The sequence below is a fragment of the Calidris pugnax genome, unplaced genomic scaffold (assembly GCF_001431845.1).
Source record: "Calidris pugnax isolate Ruff unplaced genomic scaffold, ASM143184v1 scaffold1, whole genome shotgun sequence".
NCBI lineage: Eukaryota > Metazoa > Chordata > Aves > Charadriiformes > Scolopacidae > Calidris > Calidris pugnax.
Window position 1 is genome coordinate 6,226,457 of NW_015090800.1, and position 21,708 is coordinate 6,248,164.

At 44.8% G+C, this 21,708-nt stretch overlaps 1 protein-coding gene across 1 annotated transcript; it reads right to left on the bottom strand.

Annotated features, from left to right (window-relative positions):
• Nucleotides 1-1,953: 1,953 nt before the first annotated feature.
• LOC106885224 (chymotrypsinogen A-like) lies at nucleotides 1,954-4,924 on the bottom strand (the record flags this gene model as incomplete). The annotated part of the gene is given in 5 exon segments (XM_014937226.1): nucleotides 1,954-2,015; nucleotides 2,018-2,108; nucleotides 2,266-2,404; nucleotides 3,459-3,525; nucleotides 4,837-4,924. Coding segments are annotated over 5 exon segments (447 nt in total), but the record flags the coding sequence as incomplete, so codon positions are not given.
• Between the last annotated feature and the right edge of the window lie 16,784 nt (nucleotides 4,925-21,708).

The following is a 21,708-nucleotide window of genomic DNA, read 5'->3' on the forward strand; positions in this document are numbered from 1 at the left end:
ACTTCTAGCTCTGCACTGGAAATCCAGATTATTTTATGTGGTGACACTTTCCTTACCAGGTCAGTAGTTACACCCCTTAGTACCTGGCTGTCCATTTCTAGGTCAATAAAGAAAAAATGTCCAGGTGAATATTAATTGCTTCTCTTCATCTTTACCAGAAGCTTTCCAACACTCTTCTACCATTTAAATTTAAGGTACAAAATACAGTATGGCATGCCAGGAGTTTCTGTTGCTACCACAAGCAGCAACAGAACAAGTAGCAACTACCACAGTGCCCCAGAGCTGGTTTCACCCTGCAGCTCTTCCAATCTCCCAGGGCATGGGCAGGACCATGCCTGGGATGAGGCCGTCACTTCACTGGACAGCACAACCTCTTTCCAGATGTAAGAAGTTGTTACTAGCATGTCAGGAGTCCTGGGAACAGGTTTCCTTCTCCCTAGCTCCCTGCCACCGAGAGCAGGCATCATGACCTATCCTGTCCCCACACCTCCGAAGGTTTCAGTGAGCAGGTTATTGACCTAATGGCACCCACATTTTCACAGTAGGAAGCCTCCCTGGTCTGTGATACAGCACTGAATTACAAACCCTAAGCTGCTCTATTTGCACAGCTGAAGACACATTGGGGAAATCACATCTTTGAGCCAACACCAACAACATATTTGCTGTCATGATGGCAGAACAATTTTTTAAAGTTAGTTATAACACAACAAGCCAGTCATCAGCAACAGCAGCCTGACAAAATACCACAATTTACAGCTCCAGTAGTTCAGGGGAACTATTATTTTTGTAAAGATCGACTTATATTTTCTGAATTGTGCTAGAATATGAGGTTTTCTTTCCAAAAGCAGCATGGGTTGGGGATAGGAGAGAGAAGCATTTCTTTTAAACAACAGAGAGTCTGGTATTTGGTAAGTGAAAAGATCATGTGTGCAACTGTTGAATTATTAAACTATTGTACCTGAATGACATGGTGTAAGGGCAGGCTGTAGTGCTTCAGCCATTTTAGCAGCAGATAGTTGCCAAGTTCACTTGGCTAAACAACAGCCATCAAGCTGTTTCATCACAAATACTCTTATGTTTGTATTTCCATATTTAAGTGGACGGCAATATACAGCACAGAGATGGAAAAGAGCCTGCTATCTTCTGTTTAAAGGACAGATGCATATGTAGTGCACAACAGTGCTGATACCAGAGGAGACAGATGGAGATAGAGGTTTCCTGGCTTGTAATTCTCTGATACATGCTGATAGGACTAAGCATTAAAACCCTTCTTCACAAATACTCTTCACTTCCAAGTCTAGATTTTAGCTACCAGCACATAGGGAGCTTTAGTTAAGTCAGACACCACCTTTTCCTCCCCCAAGAAACTATATTTAAATCCTTCCATTTCAAACAAAAACCTGAGCTTCTGGCAGATGGAATTGTGTCAGTATGGCCTTCCTAACCTGAGAGACGAGGCTAAGAGCCTGGCATAGATAAATCGCTCTGAAACCTGAAGGTATACTTACAATGGATGAGCCATCACACTAAATTCCAGATTGCTTCCTTTCCAGCAAAGTAACACTGCAGCTGAAGCAGTCCTTTTTAGCTACCCGTGCTGCTGCAGCAGCTACTTCCCTCTGGTAAATCAGGTTATCTGAGATGAACAAGGGGTACCAATTTTATTTTGACAGATGTGTACCAGCTGTGTGAAGGACTTAATGCTATACATGCTCCCAAAACACTGAAGGATAGGCACCTGTCAGGAATTGAATTTGTATCAGTGCTACAGCACCACAAGCTTTGCTGCAGCAAAAAGAGGATTTCTGAAACCAAGTGCTCGAATTTGAACTTCCAAAGAGGAAGGGATTGCAGGAAGGTGACCTGAATGACAAACGTTTACCCAGAATACATCACAACCTCTATACTGAGGAAAACTCCACAAAAACCTGAAAACCCCTTGTAACTTGTTAATCAAACATCTTGGTTTGTGACTGCTGAAATCCAGTGTCCACAGGCAGAAACCCTGGTGTAGACTCTGGATGGCACTTGTCACTGGCCCAGCTTGTGATACCAGCCAGCTTATAGTGCCCATCAACCACACAGACCAATGGCCACCCAGAGTCTCCCTGAAAGAAGGAAAAGAGGAAGGGGAGAGAAGGAGAAAGCAAGGACCTGCAATGGCCAACAGTGTCAGAAGCATCCACATCCAGGAAGCCAGGGGAAAGCATGGCTCTGGGTCCTGGTTGTGTGCAGCACAGCATTCCCACCCCCTCTGTTACACACCATGCAAAAAGCTGCCCCCACAGCTCCTCCACAGACCTTGGCCTCTTCAATGTCTTGTCCCCAGTACTTCACACAGGCCTGGTGGGAGAGGAGAGAGATCTCTGCTTCTTGGAGCCTGGCAGCCAGTTCTTCCTCCGGGAAATGCAGCAGTGTCCAGGATGCTGTAGAGATAGGAGTCACTTTGCATTAACTGCCCCACAAGTCTCCTGTGGCCATCCATGTGCTTTTGGGGGCAGACTCCAGCCTGGGGATTACTTCCCTTTGCACGTAACACTATCCAATGTTGCGTAAAACAGTATTTCATATACTGCAGGAGAGGATAGCTGTGTGGAGGCACCTTGGCTTTTGCTGCCAGTGGAGCCTGGAGCGGGGCTGTCTAAAGCTGGGAGGTGTACAGCAGGGGAAACCAAGGAGCAGTAATGGGGTGGCAGTCACCAGTGGGAAGTGTGCATGATATATAGTCCCCATACATCTCTCCCTTGTCTCTCACAGGGGTCACCAAAAGACCAGAAGGGTTGGGGCAAGCCCCTAAGAGAGAGAAAAGGCAGCACGCTACCAGGGGCAAAAGCCTCTTGCAGGGCACGCGTGAGGACTCAGAAACCTTCTGGCAGCCTCCCTGAGTCAGTCACCACCCCACCAGCTTTCCCAGGTTAACCTCCAGCCAGCTAGTCATGTGTGCCTTGCTGCTATCTGTGCTAGAGTCTGGCCAGTCAGATGGGACACAGACCAGCTCTGTGCCAGCTGCATTCAGGCACACCTACCCCACATCTCCTGGAATAGCCACGTTCATGGCTATTTTGAATAGAGCTGTCTTCAACTTGAAGATGAGGGGAAGAAGTTTCTCCTCCCCAGCCACCAAGGAGACCCTATCACTAGAAGGTATCTGACCGCACTGACAAGCAGCGGGGTGACACAGGCCAGAGGTCCCAGGCATTGAGACACCATGAGATTGACACTATTTCCCTTGGATTTGTTCCCGTTCACTTATCCTCCACCTTGCTTTTGCCTTTCCCACAGTGGCAGCTTTTGGACAGAACAGGCTGCCGAGCTCCTATCTAGGAAGCGTTTCCCACACTGCAGGCAACATTTAGGGAGAGGGGGGAGTCTCTCCTGGCACAGCCCCCAGCCTGAGCTGTCACTGCCCTCGACAGGTCATAGGTGCTCTTTCATGTGGGAGTAACTGGTGCTCCCTGCCAGCTCCCATCTCTCCCCATCCCGCTGCTAAGCATCTTGTGGCAGTGCTTGCTTCTTCCCTCCTGCCTGGTGGGCAAGTTGTTGCCACAGGACTGACTCTGTTGGCAAGTAAATTCCCATTGATGCCAGGTACAGCCTCCCTACTCTTATTTCTGTCAGCCCCCTGCTCTTCTTGCCTCTCAACTCACTGCTTCGCTTCCCCCTCCTCCCAGATATCCCTTCACCAGACTGCAAAGCAGATGAGACAGAGCTTTAATAATGTATATGTTCCCTCACTGTACTCTCTGGATGCCTGAGAGTGCTGTTTTAATGAGTCAAATCAGGCTTTCTCCTAATACCACTGTGAGGCCACAGCACAGTCAAAACGAACACCTTTTGAAGGCTTTTTCTAAGAAGATGAGAGAGGAGACCCTCCAAAGAGGCATGGATCCAGGGCGTTGAGGGAAGACAATTGCCCCAGGACCTCAGACGTTGAGCACACAAGCCTCCCACCACCAGTGCAGGTAGTTAGGCAGTTCTTGAAAGGACTGTGGCATTTTCTTTGTGGATACTATTAACAGGACATGGTGAGATCCATATGCTTATATAGCTTCCTTATTCACATGCTTTGTTCTTGTGCACCGGCTCTATTTGGATCACATTTCCCCATTGCTTAGCATTTGTCTTCAGTTCTTCCCCTTTCCTTCCCTCAAGTTGCATGTAAAAAAACTAGGAGGAGTAATTTCTTTCAGCTCTACCCAAGCTTTGCACTTCATTGTGTAAAATCTAAATTATACGCTGCAGCAAAATATTCCTCTAACAAGAATATTCTGTGGTTTAGACAAAGAGTAGCAGCAACTGAAAAGCTTTTCCTTTAAATTTCAGCCTCTGCTATCTCAGACATTACTTTGCTACCAGCACAGAGGTGCATATCATATTAGTGCTGTGCACACCGATCTTTATAGTGAAAAAAAAAATAAGAACAGCTCCCTTGGGTCATGCATGCTTATTTTTGGCTCATTAACTTCAATGGTCATAGTACAGCTGCGGCAGGTTAGGAAGACAGGTAGAATAGGCAATCTTTGCTATTGTCAGGATCATGTCTAGCCTACACTTTATACCTTAAAGTCACAGGCAAGTCCGCTTGGAGGAGCCTGATTCAACAGCAGAATCAGCAGCAGAAGCATTCCTGTACCTCATGCAGTGTTTTAGCCAGGTAATAGGAAACAAGCCAGTTCAAAGGCTCACTGTTCATTTTCATCTCAGCATCTCTTAGTGTGTAAGATACACAAATGGCCTCCCACCCGCCTCCCCACACACCTACTAAACACTGTGCCCCGTGTCAGAGTCTTATCATTAACCCCAACACAGTTGAATATAACGGGCTCCAAGCAGTACCTGGCTCAAGGGGTTTCTGCAGCACCAGGAGTGCCAAGTCATTTCTGAAAGGAAACCCACCGAAGCCATAGCCTGTGAGCACGGCATGGGATTGTCATCTTTCACTTTTGACAAGTATATTTTTCCCCAGAACTGTTCTGTCTGAGCGCTGTGCAAGGAAGAAGGAAAGCAAACACATTTTTCAGTCTAAAAAACCCATAGTTCAGACAACAGGAAAAGTCCAAAGTTCACTTGTAACATTTGCTGCCAAGCAACACTCATGCTTCAAGACTTATAACCTTACATGACAGGGACACTTTTGGGAATCCCAGCTGAGGAATCAGTGCTTTTTGTGCTGTGCTGACAGAACTTGGACTTGTACCTCTAAAGGTTAGCTGCTGTTATGATTAACACAGGGAGTCCAGAGGCGAGTCAGTCGCTCACCTTCTCGGGAACCAGACACCAACACAGGTGGAGCTTACATTGAAGCTACAGATCTGGGCTGTACAACTCATTTGATGAAACATTCCAGACCTATGCCACCATCATGGGTGTCTACATACAACAGAGATGAAGGTTCAACAGAAGCATGTAGTACCTCAAGATTATTGAGGCCAGTAAGTACATAAAGCAGGGGGAAGAGACATAATACAGGCATCAGTAATTTTTGGGGGGGGGGACAAACTCTCCCAGGACTGTGTGCATACATTAATTATCAGGTACACATCAAAGCCCATACTCCATCTCATCTGTCACCATTACTAGAAACACAGAAAACTGCACAGGAAAGCTTAAGCTGCTGGAGGGCAGCTCTGGATATATGTAGACATGTGGGAAACAGTAAGTCTATCTGTATTTGCCAGGACTGAGAAGATGGCTTAGAAATTGTCCTGTCTGGAGGCTAGCAAGCCCTCAATGCTTCAGGGTAAGAGGACACTGCCCACCTGAAGTTGCAGTGTGCCACTGTCAGGACCCATTTTTCATCAACTAGAAAGCCTCCACAGAAGTGTTGAACCTCATACTGCAGGCTGGTTGACCAGCCACTTTCATCTGTCCTGGGCTTCCCACATGGCTCCATCAGCGATTCAGCGCTTATTGCAGGCTCCAGCACAGGGAATAGATCCACCACTGGAAATTCACATTTCTCTGGAATTATTTCCTCACTGTTAGTAAGGATATTTTGGTTGGGGTTTTTGTTTTTTGTTAAAGAAAATTGGTCACAGCCAGGTTAGCTAATATGCTCCAACACCAAACAAGCACCAGAATCGTTCTGTTCCACCAAAGGTTCCACAATAGCCCACTGGTGGGATTGAAGCATCTGAACTGGAGAGAGTTAGGAATTCTTTGCTCTAATTTTCCCTTCACAAGACCAGAAGTTGTCCATACATGCTATAACAAAAAAAATGAAGTCCTCCACTAATACCAGTTGAGGAAGGATTTGAACCTTAGTGTCCCAAATGCGTATGGGCTGGCAATGTGTCCTGGGTAAGCAGCTCTCCACAGATTTTCAGGAAGTCACATTCTGCAGCTGAGAAGCATTTCCTGACCCCCTCATTTTTTCTTTAAGTCAAAACTACATTTATGAAGTGTTTCCATTACAGTAACTCTCCATTTTCTAAAACTGGTTCAACTAAAGTGTTCCCAACTGTCTCCAGTAACAGCAAATTAAACAGTGCATAAATAACCTGTATCTCACCACCACCAGTTTTCACTGACTACAAGAGGTGTTAGCATGAGAAAGGAAAGAAACAGAAGTAGAAGTGAATAGCATTTACTTTCCTCAGAAACCAGTAATACAGAAGTTAAGTCTAGGGCAAAAAAAGGTTTAACAATAAATAAGTCCATTAAAAGCTTGTCATTGGTAGAATTGGCTGGGAGAAACCTACTGAGATTTTTAAAGGCTGAGATACAACACATCTCCTATTTCCCCTCTTTTAGTGGCACTCCGGATCACATGATGGGAACCAACCTTTTTATAACAGCCTCCCTCTGTCCCCCTTCTGTGTGCTCCAGGAAAAGGCACAACCCTCTAGTAAGAGCAACCAAGCTCTCAAGCAAAAGTTAGCAGAGAAGGATTAAACTGTTTGGCATTCTGCTTCCTGTTTATATTGTCAGGTTCCAGACAGTTGTTACTAATTAATCAGAGGTCAGTTGCATGCTGAGACCAATGGTTCATCCCAATAAGCATCTGTTTTTAAACAAACACGAGTCAACCCCCCAAATTCTTTAAATAAACAGTCATTCCTCAGGGTCATTTGTGTATTTGGCTTAGTGACAGTGAGAACAGCAGAGATATGAGGACTACCACCTAGCATGAAGTGCCTGGGGTGAACACTGAATTAGCTTGCTGCAGTTTTGGATGCATCAGAGCACAGAAGAGTATCTTGAAGTGATCTCAGACAATAGCTTTCAGGGGAGCACATTCAACAAATAAACATTATGAATGTCCCTGCCTGTGACCTTCAATACCATTTTAACAACAGGATTGCTTTGTGGCACAGGCAGGGAAAGACCCAGATCCTTACTTACACTGGCTGCTGCCTTCCAGCTCACTGCCTTGGCTGCTGATACAACTCTTCAAGAAGGATTTTGAAGCCTCTGGGATCCCTCAGATTCATCAGTTTTGAAATGCTGGGTCAGGAAGCTGCTGCTGGAGAACACGCTACAAGACATTTTCTGGCCACATAAGTCTGCTGGTGAGGGGAAGAAGGAAATACTCAATTGTAGTCATTGCCAAGTCATTTGAGAGAGAGCACCTACACTTGTTTCCAGGGACAGACTTTTTAATCCAAACTTTTTGATACTCAGAGGCATTCGAGGGTGCCAGGATTTGTTTGAGGTCTTCCAGGAGGTACATCTCTAGTTGCCTGTGCAATGTCATTCCCTACCCAGGCTGAAGAGGTAAAGCCCAGTGCAATGGCCAAATTGTTCTCATACTCTTTGAAAGGGCATCTCTCGTACTTCCTTGAGATTACTTCAATAACCAGTTCACTAAATGTCTACATACGTAGAAGGAAAAAGAGAGGAGACAGTGGGAGAACAAGGAAGGCATGAAGCCATTTCAGTGAACATTTCTGTACCCAAAAATCCTGATGTCCATATGGCATGAGGCAGCTTTGGTACTCACAGCAGCATCTGCTCAAACTATTTCAGACACAAAGTGAGACAAATACCAAGATACAAAGGGTTAAGGAAAAAAGGATTTAAAAGAAGAATTGATAGAAGTGTCCTCTCAGATACAGCCATGATGCCAAAAGTCAAGAGCTGCTGAGTCCAAGCCACTTCTACTGAAGAAGGCCTGGGTGACAAGAGCTGCTCTCAACAGCTCTCAGGAAACCTGCTGCCACCTGGCCCTGCTGTGCAGGCACTAATCAGATAGCGTTGCCCTCCTCCCTGCCTCACAACTGAAGGCAATTTGGTCACCTTATTCAATAAAAGGGGTCAGAAAAGGAAGATAGTAAATGAACGTGTAAGTTCAACCTACCCAGAAGTCTTGAAGAGATGCGGGCCATCATAAACATTCAAATGATACAAAACGCAATCCATTGCATCCTCAGTTACAAAATCGTTAAGTACAGCCTTCAGCTTATTTCCTGAAGTAGAATAAATTGTCCAAGTGCAGTTCCGTATATCAGGGTAAATGCCAGGGCAATTGAGAGATGTTATTTCAGTGCCTCCAACTGAATTAGATCAAAGCCCAGGCACCCTAAAAACAAAAAGAGAAAACAATCATATCGCAAAGAAAAAATTGTCTCTGCATTAAGCAAACCTATATCGGAGAAAGAAGAGATCTCAGTGTTGGGTTTTAAGTTCTGTTGATTGAAGTGAACATTTGTGTGGCTTCAAAGCACAAGGTCTACCTGGCATTTACAGAGACAACTTGTTCAACCAGGAAAAGGGCTACAGACTTGGAAAATACTTGAACTCTGACAAATGATCTAGAAGCCAAACACTGAGACCCTACATACAGGATCACTTGGAGTAACCTTTCAAACCTGAAAATCCATTAGCTGCTCCTAAAGTTTTTACATAGGTGTTTCTTTTGCCTTGCATTTATAGTAGCTATAAAGCTGATCAAAACGCAGAATGCCACGTTGTAGGCATGTTAAGGTTTTAATTATGTGCTTTTGTAGTAAGCATTGTTTTCACAAGTTTCATAAATAAAACTGGTTACCACCACACCCCAGTCTACTGGGGTGAAGGGAGGGCAGGGCTGACAGCATACTTCCTCGGGTGATGAGAGAGAGGAGACCAAGCCTGCTAGAAACGTGAAAGATGTGGAAGCTTGATGAGGCTTTTAAACTTCCACCTTGAGGGCCCTTGTGGCTGAAGAGCTGGGAACATGCTTCAGGCAGGCAGGTCGACCTGGCTAAAGTTCAAGTCCTCATAGAAAGTGCAGAGGAGGGTTCAAGGATCTTGGATACAAAGTATGAGAGATTGATGGAATTAGTTAAAGGTTGGGACTTTTTGGTGGGGTTTTGTTTGGTTTTTGGTCTTTTTTTTTTCAGTCAAGTAGCCATTCATTTCATACACAGCAGCTCTGGCAGCAGGAATTGAAAGTGAATACAGCAAAATAGGGATGTGGTGATTGAAGAAAGGACTTTCAGTACTGACATAGGTAAACGTTGCTGGTGACAGTCTCATATCCAAGGTTTCACACTTACCTGTGACAGAGGGTGATCCCCAAGCCACAAGTACAGACTGTGCATAAAAGGAGGTGAGAAAAGCGTTGGTTTTTTTGTTTTCTGTTATTTTTTTTTTAATAGGCTTTTTGTTCTTTGTGGAAAGTTAAAATCAGTTTTACCTTTGTCAGCAGCCTTGGTGTTTCCACATTTCAGAGCCAAAAGGAAAGCACTGCCTTACCTGAAGCACACAAAAGCAGGGGAGGTTACGGGACTACTCTGAGGAGGGCAGCCCGAGCCAAGAGGAGTTTTCAGCCAGGCTGCGGGTGAATGCAAAAGGCACCTCCTGCCTTTCAGAGATAGGACTTGAAGTGCATCTTGGAAATGTCTGTGTGCACATGAAAAAGCAGACATATCTTTGTTGGTGGGGCTGTAAGCCTGATGAATTTTAACATGAGAAATTTAATTGCTGCTATTTACATTTGAAGCCCAGGACACTTGACTGATAGGTGGAAAAGCAGACGTGCTCATTCACCCAGCAGAGAGGAGCACAGGTAGAACAGAAGAAAAGGGGATGGGGAAAGGAGATTAGGTGTGGCTCAAGTTGCTAGAAATGCAAAACGGTTTTCTTCCACAAAAACAGAAGAGTCAGACTGGACACATCTCTCTGGCTCCAAGTTTCTTTCATCTGAGGCATTAAAGTACTGATTTGCCTAATGGGGCCAGGGCAATGCTATTCACAGAGAAAACTGTCTGCCCATGTCACCAGCTGAACTCTGGCCCGGGAAGCAAGAAAAGGAGGGAGGTTTCCTTTGGTCTGTAAGTTTTGAGCTCAATTAATAGTGTAGCTCCCCAGGCATATGGAAGAGATGAGTTTTTTGGGGAGCAGCAGTAACAGCACCACCCAAAACCAGTTTTTCCCACTAGGTGAAGAAGCAGAAGAGAGATTATCAAAGTAATAACAGATTGTGGGGACAGGGGGTTCTGGTTTTCTAGAGCAGAATAGAAAGGGGCATATAGAGAGCAACAGCTAAGTCAGCTATCTCCTTTTTGCAGATTTATAGTGGTGAGCACAGGAGTTAGATCACTACTTATACATTTAATCATCATCACTCAAGATCACTAATAGATCTCTCGTTCTTAATGGCCATTTCTCTTCTGAACAGATCTGTTACTGTTTAATACATCACCCAATATCTTCAGAAAACACCTAAACAGCATAGAAGATTTTTTGGTCTTAAATAACTCCCTTTTTTTTTTTTTTAACTATAACAGTCATACTTTAGGCTCCACAGCGCTACACCCACTCCAAAATCTTATCAGACTTACCAGATAATATATCCTGAACAGAGTAAATCAGGAGAAAGCCTTTCATGGCTGCCTCAGCCCTGCTAGTGAAGGTCACTGTCACCACTGAAACTCAAGATATTATGATAGAGGGAAGCATCACCACAGAAGTTACCTGCAAAATAGACCAAGATGGGATGTGAGCCTTCCACTTTCTCCTTTTTCTCTTGAGGGCTGTAAGGCTAAACTTTGCAAAATGCAATGTCAGAAAAGATTTCCCTTTCTAAATTCCTGCTTTAGCAGGGGAGCTGGACTAGATGATCTCTAGAGGTCCCTTCCAACTCTGACAATTCCGTGATTCCGTAAAGGCCTCCTAATGAATTCATGCATTGTAATACAGACACGGCCAGAAGATAGCTTGCTATGCTTGCAACCAAAATGGCAACTAAATGGGTAACCAAAATTGTTAGAGGTGCCCATTATAACCACTACAAATCATTACTGGCAAGTGCCCACTGCCTGAACTACTTTTGTCTGAAGAAATCCCTGCTCTGACAGGCAGCCCCCACCTTTTTTGTGCAAGACACTCTGCAACACCCACAAGACTGTAAGACATCCTTATTCCCTAGGGGAGTAACAGAGCTGGCACTGAAGAACCTTGTATCCATGAGTGTCTGAACAGTTTAAACTTCCAGTCTATGCTTTCTCTTCCTGATACAGAAGATACTTGTACAGCTTTGTTTCCCCAGCAATATCCTACATAACCAAGCCAATACCTCCTTAGTCAGGGTGGGTATGTATCTCCTCTGGCATAGCAGGGCAGTAGGCTCCATCACTTTGACCTGCTGCCTTTGGCACACAGTTTCAAACACACACACACACAGAGCAAATTGTCATGCTGTGAGTTCAAGCCTGGGAAAGAGCAATCCAGACAGACTCACATTGTTCCCAGGCAAAACCATGCCGTGATCAGGATCTTGCATCCAATACATTTGATTGCAACAGTATTTCTAGGGAGGGAAAGATACTGAGCTAGCTGAAGTAGCTCCAACTGTTATCAGAAATCCCTCCTGGAGCATGGAAGTTTGCCATATAAAACTTCTTCGCCTGCAAAAGAAACTTGGTTCAGCTCCTCTGTTTCTCTCACCCCAGCCTTAAGGTGAACTCTCTCTCACCTATTAACTCTTTGGTTAGTCCAAATCCTTCATATATCATCAGCGGCCGTGACAATTAGACAGATTTCTTTCAGTCCAGAAGTCCAGGACTTCAAGCCGAATAATGGATTTTAATGGGGCTACAATTCTCCAGTGGCAGCTGCAGCACAAAGTAAAGAACAAAGTCACAACGCTGGCATATTTTACAATTGGCTCTTATTTCCTAGGGATAGCTATCAAAATGTGAGCAAAGGCAAAAGGGATTGTAATGCCTATTAAAAAGAGAAAAGGAAAAAAAAGAATCAAAGGTGGGATACTGGTCCAAATCTATTTCGGTCATATTATTCATTACTTCTGAAGTTAAACTTTCAAACAGTTCAGAAGTCTATGCTATTGCCACGTGAATGGAAAGTTATCTCTTACCCTAACTAAGCATGATAAGGGGAAGAAGAAAGGAAACAGATGAAAGTGCCAGAAGACTTTTAGTAACATAGTTTAGCACTGCCATTATTAAACTCTCAGTTATGCCACATTCAGACCTCTGACATGATTTGTGATGAGAGCTTGGCCCAGAGGTGTCATATTTATTTGCTGAAAAGAAGGTACAGATGCCCCCAGATTTCCTAGCTCTGAGTAACTTGCCCAGTTTTCTAAAAATGAGCTGAAATACCTATCGATTCATAAAAACCTACACCACAGATATTTGCAGACTTCAGTGTGAGAGTTCCGAAAGCCAGAACAACTCAGGTGCTCACCTGGTGGCATTTGCGTATCTCATGGGGTATCCCAGTGGCTGGATCATCCCTTCCTGATGTCTAAAGATGACATCCTTAAGTTGTGACAACTCTGAAGGCACCTTCTTGGGAATTTTTGGGGTATTGATAGGTTTTTGTCCTAGGAAGAATAAGAATGTAGAGCATGAAATTCAGCTTTACTATTAAGTTTTTTTATGGACTTTCATCAGGGACTAGGTGAAAGTCCATGAAAGTCCATTCCTATATGACATACAGTCCCAGCTGAAAAGCATGCATATGGGCAAGAGCCAATTCACAGAGAAAGAATCTTGAAATGCTCATTCCAAAAGTTCATCTGGAAAAAGATGTGTTCAATTAGAGGACAAACCAATTGCGAAAGCTACTACGTTCCTGTTCTACTGGGCCAGACTTACAAAACTCAAACTCACCATAGCCTTGATTCAAGCTTCAGCATTTTGCATAACAGCCACTTTTACCCAGGCTAAAGCTTAGGAGAACTCTGCTTTTACACATTTGGAGAACATCTGTATGGAAGGTTCTCCAGAAAGCCCGCAAAGGCATCTTGAAAGCAAGTGCATTCTTGAAGCTTTGGTCAAACAGGTCACTTCATCTTTAGACAGAAATGGTTGTATAGCTTGATGTACCTTAGACCCTGAGCATCAAATATTCAGGGCTGAAAGCAGCAGCAAGGCCAATGGAGTGGAACACCACCTTCACCATGGGTCTGTGGCTCTGGAGGACCACAGGAGGTTGCACAGCTAGCTAGAAGCAAATCTAAGCACAACACCAATGCTGTAGAAAGACCATTTGAGAAATGTAGGCAAAAATCATAAAAGTAACTCTGTGGTAAGGGAGAAAACTGGGGAATTATTCACATTTGAGAGATGCTCAATGTCAGTAATGTAGCTGCTATACAGTCATCTCCTGATGAGGCAGCATCTCCAGTCCCTGTCCTGCCACCAGTACCCTACTGCTGACCAGCAAGGATTTGTTCAGTTTATTGCACAGTTTCAGCTGCCCAAAGTCTACCTACAAGACCAGACATTTTGTTTGCTTCCTGTCCTGAAAAATTGCTAGATTACTTAAGTGTTCATTCTTGGACCTAAATTTTAAGTGGGATGGGACAGGGAGTTTTTGCCCTTACTCCATTTCCACTGATAGGAGCTTTCAGTTGTCAAGCACACCAAATTGGTTTTGGGTTACTTTCTGGCTCTCAGAATTTTCCAGCCTCTTTCTCCTCCATCATAACCATCATCCTAAAGTTCTAGCTCATGCTGACATTAAAGCCCAAGTCTGTGTTTTAATTACCTCAGTAAAAGTAATTTGGTTTAGAGACAGGCATCCCCTGACTTCTGTTTCTCACCGGCTCTAGAGTAGGAGGGGGGTGGGGAAAGAAAACAGGCTGTTTCAATATGCTGGCATATAAATAGATATAGGAATCTAGTTTAATATACCCAACCTTGAAAAACTGCCAGCCATAACAAATGCTGTTACATAGCAGCAAGTCTGTGTGCTGGAGGATGCTCCAGGGAGCTATCTATTAGACTCCTGTTCAGGGAAAAGTTTGACTGATGGCCCCATTTCTAATAGTATTTTCCTCTGTCCTGCATATAAATAGTTATGATAGTTAAACTGTTATTCTCAGCTGTAATAGACATACTTTTATAATTTTTTTTTCCTGTGATTTTATAAATAAGTTCTTGGAGAAAGATTGCTGTAGAGTGCTGTAAGTGCTCCTCAGAACATCCTCTATCTTTCTCCTCTCCTGTTCTTTCACTTCCAACAGTGAAGTGAATTAACTGACATGCTAAACTGCAGATTTGGTGGGTAGTTTGGGGCTTTTTTAAGGAAAAAAAGTATTCCTAGCATGTCTCATTACCCTAAAGGTCTTTACCTAGAAGCATTATACTAGTATATTTGGTAACAAAAGGGTGTTCTTGTTCAAAACCAGTTATTTTTCCTAACGTGTGAGCTATGATGACCATGCACAAAGCCCTCATCTACACCCAAATAAAAGTTAAATAGGGCCTCTTCCCTACTGTTAGCCATCACCACTGGTGTGATGTAAAAGGATGAGACTCCACACAGAATAGCTACTATCAAAAAACTTTCTCCAGAGACATTGCTTAATTTTGAAAATATTTGGAGAACACATACAGTAGAATTCACCCACAGGACTCCCAAAGGCTGATGCCAGATTTTTCCACCAGGCTCTGTCTTCCAGGATATCAGTATGGACACCTATCCAGGAGAAACGCTTCTGCATAAGTAGTTTATAACATCTGTAATCACAATAAATTAGACCTAAACAAAGGCAGAATAAAGGGGGATTAGGGAGGGGAAGAAACAAACACAATGAAGAGCTGGGAGGAGGAACATCTTCACAAGTCAGAGATCCTTCAAGCATACCCAATAAAACCTCTGCAAGATATTACCTTCATGAGGTTTTCCCCCACTCCTTTCAAATTCCTGCCCCCCTCCTCATTTACATTTTGTGCCAACAAGTTCCAGTTAATTCCTTTTGCTTTCATGTTGTTGTCTGATACTTCTCTTTGATGTCCCTACTCCTTATGTTTCAAAAATTAATGACTAAGTATTCCTTAGTCACCTTTCTGTGCACCATATTAAAAAAAATTGGTTCCTCAGGTTTGTACAGTAGAGCATGTTTTATTTTTTATCCCTTCAGACATTGACACCTTGTTTTTTATCTTTCATGGCTACAAACCTACTCCAGTGACTCTAGAAGTCATAGTAACTAAATTAAAGCCCATCACTTGTGTGCATAGAGGTATACTGGTTTTCCTTTCTGCCCCAAGACTTCAATACAGTGAAGGTAGAGATAATTTTCTCTATATAGAAAATGTTTATATACTACACAGCTTGTACAGCAGACAGAAAAGCTGGCATTTGACTTGCCATTTCAAACAGGTATAGGAGTGTGCTACTGCCCTGCATCTTATCTCTTCCATTTTTTCCCCTTGTCTGTGTTCAGAGTCTTTATAACAGGAAGCAAAAAGCATTCCCTCCCAGCATTTTGAAACGGCCAAACTCACTGGAGTAACCTTGATGTGCTTCTGCTCCCTGCCACACTGCAATTCAACTAGATTTTACTTAATTGCACAGTGTATAGTACATTAAGCAAACCACACGTGGACGTACAGGCCTCCAGAAATCTAAACTTTCCAATAAAGAGCATTAAAGACCTCACTTTCATTTTATTTTAGCTTTTTTTCTTGCACCTCAGCAGGGTCACAGTGAGGAAGACTACAGCCCTCTGCACAGAGAGACTATATTTTCTGGTATAAAGAGCCATACTCCTGTTTCCCAGGTACTATTCAGTGTCATCTATTCCATCTCCAAGAGGCATACCATCATTGCATCTCACCTCGTTGTCTCAGAGGGTATGGAGGAAGGGGGGTTGACTTTGAATAAGAAGCTGCCAATACAGGTCACACTTATATAGACAAGTGCCCATAAGGGTTTGCCCAAATACCACAGCTTTTTTCTTAATGCACTGAGAGGGCAGTTCTCCTACCGGGCCAATGCAGCAAACTGACACAGGGATTAAGGTCTTCAGCCAAGTTTACATTCTGGCCTCTGCAGCTTTACTTCAGGTTGCCACACGTTGGAGGCCTGCAGCTGGGGCTGGAAATGCTTTCTGAAGCCAGCCCAAGTGAAAGCAAGACATTTGTAGGACTGAGTGTCCTCAGCTGGATCATTTGTTGTTACCTAGCACTTTTCTTCCTTGCTGGCTCTCTTCATAAATCCCAAGAAACTCCTCTTGGCAGTTCGGTTGATGATGTTATTGACAGATCCTTTACTATAATCTCTGCCATGCCCTTCAGAGACAGTCGGAGTATCCAAGAGCACTCTGTGCTTCCCACGTATCCTGATGAGGAAGGAGCAGAGATAAACCCCCGGGGCTCTTCTAACTCCACTTCTGACACACATTCTGTGGATAAATGTGCACTTCAGTGATAAAAGCATTAAGAAAAGACAGTAAGAGCTTTCTACAAAAACCTGCCAATTCTGCCCATGATTGAAGATAGTCTAGCAGGTCAATAAAGTTAGTGGGAAATGGTTTTCCAGTATGTAGCTTTCAGCTTTCTTTAAAAAAAAAACAAAAACACACAACCAAAAAACTGTTCCTTGGTGGAAGTTTGAATGTCCTGATATCACCGGCAAGAGCACAACTGTGGCAGCCACTGGAAAGGCAGACATTTAGTTGGCCAAAATGAATGGATCTGATAAAAAGCTTAACCCTACACAGGGCATATATATATATATATAGAGGTTTTTTTAAACCCATTCCCATACCAGGACATACCAGGTTGGTCAGGGTCCCAGGCTGACAGTTCCTACAAAACTCAAATGTTCACTCACTGCTGAGGAAAAAATATTTTTTTAAATTTTTTTTTTAATTGACCTTGTGACCAGCCTTTGACAAGAGTTATGAAATATTATGCTTTTGTCTATGCGTTTTCTGGTTGCCCAGAATGACAGGAGGAGAGCAGGCTTAGACTATAGCTGCATGCACACACAGCACAGACAGATTCAACACTTGTTAAATAAAAGACCAAATCAACAGGGAAATATTTGGAAGCATCGGAGTGGTTATAACAGAGCAGGAGGAGAGAAAACAAGATCACTAATGAGAACTGCACGTCCCTTTAGTACCAAGCGTAATAGACCTGTTCGCCTCCCAAGGCGGTAATTTTTAAAGTCATACCCTCTGTAGAGCAGCTTAAATTCTGTTTAAGTGTGCTTCCTCCCACACCAACGTTTAGGAGCTTTCTGCTCAGACAGGATGCTGACACCACACCACGTCTCAGTGTACCTGCACGGGATGCTGAGAGCATGGAGGGGAAGAGCCGAGCCCTTCAGCTGGGGAAAAATCCTTCAAATCCAGAAGGGAGATGAGGAGCATTTGCTTCCCGAGGAAGGTGCTGCAGTGTGAAGAGCACTGCACAGCAGCAGCGACTGTCAGAGGGCACATGTAGAGAAGCACGACATGGCTTAACCCACAGTGGAAGAGAGCTCAGACAAGTGGAGTTAGGGGCAGGGTAGAATCATAGAATGGTTTAGGCTGGAAAGGAACTTAAAGATCATCCAATTCCAACCCCCCTGCCATGGGCAGGGACACCTCCCACTAGACCACGTTCCTCAAAGCCCCATCCAGCCTGGCCCTGAACACTTCCAGGGATGAAGTACACTTCCTCTAGGAGAGATGGCCTTAAAAAAAACCAACAAAACAACAAACCACCGCCTCAAACCTCTTTCACCACAGTCTAGATTGAAAAGCAACGAGTCAATCACACAGCTTTGCACAAGGGCAAGGAAAGGGCTCCTGCACATTGTTGGAGGACAGGTGCCCCGTGCTTGCACCAGGGGACAGGAGGGGACGGCAGTGCAGACGTGAATGCAGCGGTCTGGAAGAGGGTAAAGCCCAACAGGCTGAGCCACAAGAGCTCACTTCTAGGTTAATTTTTAAAATAATTTTTTGCATTCAGGGTGACACTCCAATTTAGGTCATTACAGCACCATGTGCTTGCCATGACTTTGAGCTTCCCCCAGCGATGAGCAGCTGGGCTGAGTGAGACAAGCCTGCTCCAGTGCATTTCCAGCCCCTGCTGACCAGCCCTGGAGCTGCTGTGCTAATGATGCCCCCACAGAATCACAGAATCTTCTAGGTTGGAAGGGACCTTAAAGATCATCTTGTCCAACCGTCAACATAACTGACAAAAATAGACACCCACACAACAAACAAGGAACATCATCACTAAACCATACCTCCCAGCACTACATCAACCCGTCTTTTGAACACCTCCAGGGATGGTGCCTCAACCACCTCCCTGGGCAGCCCATTCCAATGTCTGATAACCCTTTCAGTGAAAAATTTTTTCCTAATATCCAGCCTGAACCTACCCTGGCGCAACTTGAGGCCATTTCCTCTTGTCCTGTTGCCTGTGACTTGAGAAAAGAGACCGACCCCCACCTCTCTACACCCTCCTTTCAGGTAGTTGTAGAGAGCAATAAGGTCTCCCCTCAGCCTCCTCTTCTCCAGGCTGAATAACCCCAGTTCCCTCAGCCTCTCCTCATAAGACTTATTCTCCAGACCCCTCACCATCTTTGTCGCCCTTCTCTGGACCCGCTCCAGCACCTCAATGTCTTTTTTATGGTAGGGGGCCCAAAACTGGACACAGTACTCAAGGTGAGGCCTCACCAGTGCCGAGTACAGGGGGACGATCACCTCTCGGGCTCTACTCGCCACGCTGTTCCTGATACAGGCCAGGATGCTGTTGGCTTTCTTGGCCACCTGGGCACACTGCTGGCTCATGTTCAGCCGACAGTCGACCAACACCCCCAGGTCCTTTTCTGCCAGGCAGCTCTCCAGCCACTCTGCCCCCAGCCTGTAGCGCTGCATGGGGTTGTTGTGACCGAAGTGCAGGACCCGGCACTTGGCCTTGTTGAACCTCATCCCGTTGGTCTTGGCCCATCGATCCAGCCTGTCGAGATCTCTCTGCAGAGCCTCTCTACCCTCCACAGTCACTGGCTGGGCTGCCCTTCCCTGAGGACAAAAAGCATCCCCACCTCCTATTGCTTATCTCTTCAGGGGACCTATTTTTATCTCAGCGGTGTGATGTCTTGGAGCAGCGGCGGGGATGGCAGTGGGAAGAGAAGGAAGCACACACTGCATGCCAACAGCCTGGCTACGGCACAAGCCTGCAAGCAGAGCCAGCAGCACGTCCCCTCCTGAACAGATTGCTTTTTAAAGCCTTGAGCAACAGCATTCCCCAATTTGTTGGCAGAGGTGGCCTCACCCAGTAACTCAGGGGTACTTCAGCCTTTTCATCAGTCTTCCTCCAACACCATCACAGTATTGGATAGAAATATTTAAATGCTTAATAGGCAGGAGGCGGCACATGAGGAGGACAGGGCTGTTGTGCTTTGAAAGCAGCAAAAAGTTGACAGAGTGCCTCACCCAAGACCATGGCTCTGTTCGAGTAAAGTACATGCATAAGACATGAAGTAATTCCCCCTCCCCTGAGAAGCTCAGTCCAAAACAGAAGAAAAAAAAGCCAAAGCAATACCTCATTCCAAGGATGGTAAGGGAGAGACAGAGCGGATTAAGCAACATACCCAAATGCACAGAAGACCTGCAGCATCAATGTTAAGGGACCCCTGGCTCCTCCACACGAGCCCACCGCTTCTAGCTGGAGCAGAGTCTGTCTTCCCTTGGCTCTGCTCTCCAGCCTCCCTCCCTGCTCCCTGTGCATACACATACATGTTCTTCCCAGGACAAAATCCAGAGAGCTGCACCCGCTTGCACCAGGATGTTAGGAGACTCAAACTTGGGTGCTACCCAGCACTGCCCCCAAACTGAACCAGCCCCACCACCTTCTGCAAAACAAGCACTGCAACCGCTGGCACAGGACAGCTCGTCACCCTTCTACAGCCACCACACCATCCCCATGGGCTCTGGGGACAGCTTCACCTGCTCCTCCTGTGCCCAGGTCTCTGGAGCACCCCCACCTTCCTGCAGCATGCTCTGTTCATCATCTGAGGAGAGGCACGATGTGCTTGGAGACAGCTTAACACAGAGGGCAGGAACAGTCGGCACGGCCAAGCGCTTCCCGCAACGGGAAGGCAATTGTGTGAAAGTCAGATAAAGGAGCCAATGGTCAATATCTGGCTCAAAGAGCCCTCAGGGCTTTCAACCTTTTGTACGAAGCCATATGTAAAAGCTGTATGCAATGCTACAGCCTCCACCTCTGGGAATGATTTACAGCTCCAGAGCTAAGCAATTCCCTGCATGAACTGCCTGACCTACAGTAAATCCATGAAAGCCATTACAGCCCGCGGAGTCAGTGGTCAGCAGCCAGTTGTGTCAGATCCAAGGCTAGGGAAGATCTCCAGCCAGCTCCCAGCTTATCTGTGGGGATGTTCTGGCTACCATACAAGTGATGACTTGTTTTGTTAACTGGTTTTAGTTTAGAAGGAAGTTCTCCCTTAGTCAGCACCTGTACTAACATCTCCATTAGGTCTGTGTGGGACTATGAGTGATGCCACAAGGGAGAAAGAATGGCAGCTGCAGCACAAAGCAGGAGAGTCCAAGTGCTCATCTCACCTGAGAGTAGAGCATTATCCACAATGTGCTCTTTTCTTTAATGCGTACTTTAATTTCCTGCTCACAACTGCAGCACACTTTATTCAGGATACAGAAAAAAAAATTAAATTAAATTAATTCCTGTTAGCAGAAGTCCTCCGTTTTCTGCTGGCAACAATAAAATAAAATACAGGATGGGAAGAAACATGAAAACTCTGTCCAGGACTAGCTCTTTCCTCTTTTTCAAGAAATGCTGTGGGATAATCACAGCTATTCACTAAAAGTAGAATTACATATTTGGCTGTACATGTACACATGCAGGGAAGGAGGAGGAATAAAGCTCTGGAAGACAAATGGTTTGCATCAGCAGTTTCCCAGTGCAACTACTTTAAGCCAAAACAAAACATTTCTCTAGAATGACAAATCAGTTAATTTAAGATGGAAAAGAGACTTGAAGCTGTCTGGTGGCTCTTTGAAACCTCTCAAATCCCATCAGGTTAAACAAGCTGAAGTAGTGTATTTCTCCATTTGCCAGTGAAACTATAAAGCCAAATTCACCTTGACCTGAGGAGCCTCAACAGGAAATAAACTTCTGTGAAAGAAGAAAAGAGAGAGCTGATGCGTGAAAGCAGTATGACAATGCTGGGTTCACGTGAAAAACCTGAAACAGGTTTTTTTCCCTTCATTTCTCTGCATGAGGGAGCCCCAGTTAAAGAGCAGGGGCCTCTTCCTTTTGTAAGGTATCTACCACTTTCATGTAATCAGCCCTTGTTCACTCTTTCTCTAGCGAAATTCATCCTGCAGACTTTCAAACGTAGTGCTAATTATATCTAGATACACACAGAAGTTCACTTTACAGTGTTGTCCCAAACTATTCTGCCCATTAAAGCACAGGGCTGATAGGCATTTTCATCAGCAGCCACTTTTTACTGAGAATCATAGAATGGTTTGGGTTGGAAGGCCCCTTA